The following is a 3,606-nucleotide window of genomic DNA, read 5'->3' as shown; positions in this document are numbered from 1 at the left end:
AGAAAAACAGATTTCTAAATATAAAGATATTTAAATATCAGATGTAGATATAATTTTTTTTAATTTCGCGCGCGCGCGCGTGTGTGTGTGTGTGTGTGTGTGTGTATGTGTATGTGTAAAGAATGTTTATTTAAAAAATACTAGGTAATTTGATAGAAGAAATTATTCTTATAGTAAAAGATCATAATCCTGTTGTATATACTCCAGACATCACGAAAGTCTAAAAGACATCCGAAAAACATTTTAAAAGAAACATCTTTAAAATCTTTTCAAAAAACATTTTTTTATACTTCTTTCAGACTTTCTGGAAAGATGTCTGAAAATTCTTCTTTTGAAGCATACTACTATTTATATTATCGATTATAATGTATTTACTGAGAAATGACAAACATTAAGTAAACATATTTTTATCTTCTAACTGTATTACAAGGAAACATATTATATTTTTCCGGACATAATTGTAAAGAAGATGATATGTGACAGAGTATTCGATTACTTGCGTCACATAAATCGCATTTCATATTAAATTCTGTGATTTGTAAGATCCATGATACGAGAAACACTTAAGCCTAGTTTCACAGCTCACAGTTAATTTTTAACCGAGGTTCAACTTATTTCTCATCTTTGTCCAATTCTGGAATTAAACAGTAAAACGTAAGTAGTAAACAAATTAATATGTTGGATTGAATACTACTTATATTATAGCTTTTCTGTGATCGATCAATTCGCTTACTGTTTATACATTTTATTGCTTAAATTTTTTTTTATGCCATAGCAGCTCTAAAGATAATTATCAAAAGTCATCGATAATCTCAAATCGTTGATGTGAGATTGATTATCAATATTTATCGATTATTCCGATAATTAAAAAAAATTTGATTATGTCTACATTTAAGTATTAATGAAATTTTGAGAAAAAATTTGCTGCCCGATGCTACAATGTCATAAAAATTTTCAAAATTTGACGCTATTTAAAATAAAATTAAATGCTAGCTATTGTGTTATATTGACATATTAGCGTCATAATATAATGGCAAGTTACTGACTAAATAATTTCATATAAGTAATCATCAGAATTCACCACCTAGATAATAGAGAAGATATTAAGAGAGGCCATTACGTCTACCATAATATCGCCTTTTCCTCAATACATGCAAATAAACATTATATATTTTTACAAAGGAAAAGAAATGGGTTTATATATTTGACTGTACACAAGTTATAAAGCATATCTATTTATTACAATTCACGCTGTATAACAAATAGAAACGTCATAGAACAGTATAACATGACCATTTGTTATCGTCTATTATCGAGATATTTGTAATTACAATCGTTGATTTAGAAATTGAAAGCTAGTCCGCTTAGGCAATTGAATTTTTAAATTTAATTTTACTTAAAAAGCATGTTGATATTTCGGCGTAGGTAGAATATATCATAATTTTATTTATCGCAAATTGTAATCATTTTTCTAATATCACTGGAAAGTGCAGTCAGGTAGAGGCATTGTTTGTTATAGGTGCATCGTTTGCGGTAGTTTCTTGGTCGAATTATCTTGATTCTACCAGAACTTATTTCTTCACTAGATTCATTGCTTTCAGTAGAGGGTACTTTTCACCGCAAACTCCTTTAAAGTCGTCAGTATCGATACTCCATGTCATTAGACCTCCAAGACCTTTGTCTTTGACGTATTGAGCTTTTATTTGAATAGATCTGTAAAAACATATAATTGTTTTAAAAAAAGTTGTAGGCAAAATGGATAATTTTTTAAATGTATTATATATATTTTTTACACAATTGATTAATTTAATTATTCATGAAAGTATTAAGATATACGATATATTAAGATTATAAAAAAATTAATAGTTTGCGAGATATTTAATATTTCATGTCAATATGTGCCAGAATAAATTGTAGCAATATTGCTGCAAGTTCTGTACTGTTGGGATATAAAATATCTCGTAAACTGTTGGTTTTTTGATGTTTCAACTTTAATATTTTTATATGCAGAATAATTAGAGAAATCATATTATATTAAAGAATCATATAATTTTATTTAAATGAAAGTTATCTTCATATCTTTTTGGTGCCTAAAAGAAAAACAACTTAACCAAAATATATCCCTTTCGAAACTCTATTTCCATCTAAAACTTTTTTCGTACCTTTTATACTTACTTTTCGAGATATTTCTATGTGAATATTAAGATGAAATATCTTGCATATATAATATACGTTATTATATTTTCATACAGTGAAACATGTCAATGGATTGAATGGGAAAAAGAGAGAGACGACGTTATTAAAATTATATTATAGAAAATTATTAGTAAAAATAATTGCCATATGAATTTAGAGAATAAAAGGGAGAGTTACATCAGTAGAGAGTTATATCAGTATACTTACGTTTTATCCTCATAGCCAACCCATTGATTACCCTTGTAAGCATAAGGAGATTTTTCCTTATCACCGCGTATAATAGTCCAGCCTCCCTGGTTAAGTTTTTCGCAAATCTCATTGTATCCAAGATAACCACCCTCTTGAGTATACGGGCCGGATGAAGATGGTCCAGAGGAAGGAGCTCCAATGCCATTATTTTTACTATTGGAGAGAGTGAAGGCCCTACCGTAGAATGGCACTCCAAGGATTAGTTTCTCAGGTGGGCAACCATTCTTCAACCAATAGAGTACGGCTGCGTGCTAGAGAAATAAATGTTTTCTTTAAACTTTTCAATGAAATCGAAATTAATATTCGATAATTTCAAATATCGGATGCGAGAATACTTACAACGGTGAGCTTGTCTCCGCTCGTGGACGAATAAAGCCCAGCGTGATGACCAGTGACGCCGTCCCAAGTACCGTGAAGATCGTATGTCATAAGATTGATGAAGTCCACATTTTGGGCTACTTTGTCGATTTTGTAAGATAAACTGGCAAGCGATTCGGTAGCACCAACGGCAACACTAAGAATCTTTCCTTTTTTTTTTAATTCAGTATTGCATTCCTTGAGCATTTCCACAAAGTTGTTTATGTCTTCTTGTTTTCCACCACGCTGGTTCGGATATTCCCAATCGATATCGAAACCATCGAAACCATATTTGTTCACAAATGTAGCGCTATTCTTGGCAAATGCTTTACGAAGAGCTGGACTGCTAGCGACATTAGAGAATGTCGTGGATCCCTCGCTCCATCCACCGATAGCGACCATCATTTTAGTGCTGGGGCTCTTTTTTTTAAGACCGACGAATTTGCCAAAACCGTTCAAGCCGTAATTGTCGCCAACATCATTCCATGCATCTAAAATTCGGATGCTGCCATCCGAATTGATGCCGACAAAGCCATAGATGGCATGAGTGCAAAGAGACGGATCAATTTGTGAGACGTCAAATTTGCCATTACCATTTCGATAACCAGCCCAGCTACCGTAATAGCATACAACTTTCTCTGAAAGAGTTCAGAAAAATATTACTGCAATTAACACATTCATATCTTTTTAATTGTATAATTCTTTTTTTAATTTATTTCCTTAATCAATACACACACACACACACACACACACACACACACGTGTAATACTTACTTGCTGAGTTGGCAATCGAAGCCAAAGCAG

The 3,606-nt window shown here is 31.7% G+C and overlaps 1 protein-coding gene across 1 annotated transcript in view; it reads right to left on the bottom strand.

The window, feature by feature from the left end:
- Positions 1–1,218: 1,218 nt before the first annotated feature.
- The window catches only part of LOC105625055 (acidic mammalian chitinase-like), a 5,578-nt gene continuing 3,190 nt past the window's right edge, over positions 1,219–3,606 (bottom strand). The window contains exons 2-4 of the mRNA XM_012206397.1: positions 2,785–3,440; positions 2,404–2,696; positions 1,219–1,713 (exon numbers count right to left, since the gene is read on the bottom strand). Of these exons, the coding sequence (XP_012061787.1) occupies positions 1,572–1,713; positions 2,404–2,696; positions 2,785–3,440 (1,091 nt within the window). The 3' untranslated portion in view covers positions 1,219–1,571. The remainder of the gene's footprint in view (positions 1,714–2,403; positions 2,697–2,784; positions 3,441–3,606) is intronic.

The sequence above is a fragment of the Atta cephalotes genome (assembly GCF_000143395.1).
Source record: "Atta cephalotes unplaced genomic scaffold scaffold00106, whole genome shotgun sequence".
Taxonomy (NCBI): domain Eukaryota; kingdom Metazoa; phylum Arthropoda; class Insecta; order Hymenoptera; family Formicidae; genus Atta; species Atta cephalotes.
The sequence above is the reverse complement of the archived record's forward strand: the minus strand, read 5'-3'. Positions and strand labels throughout refer to the sequence as shown.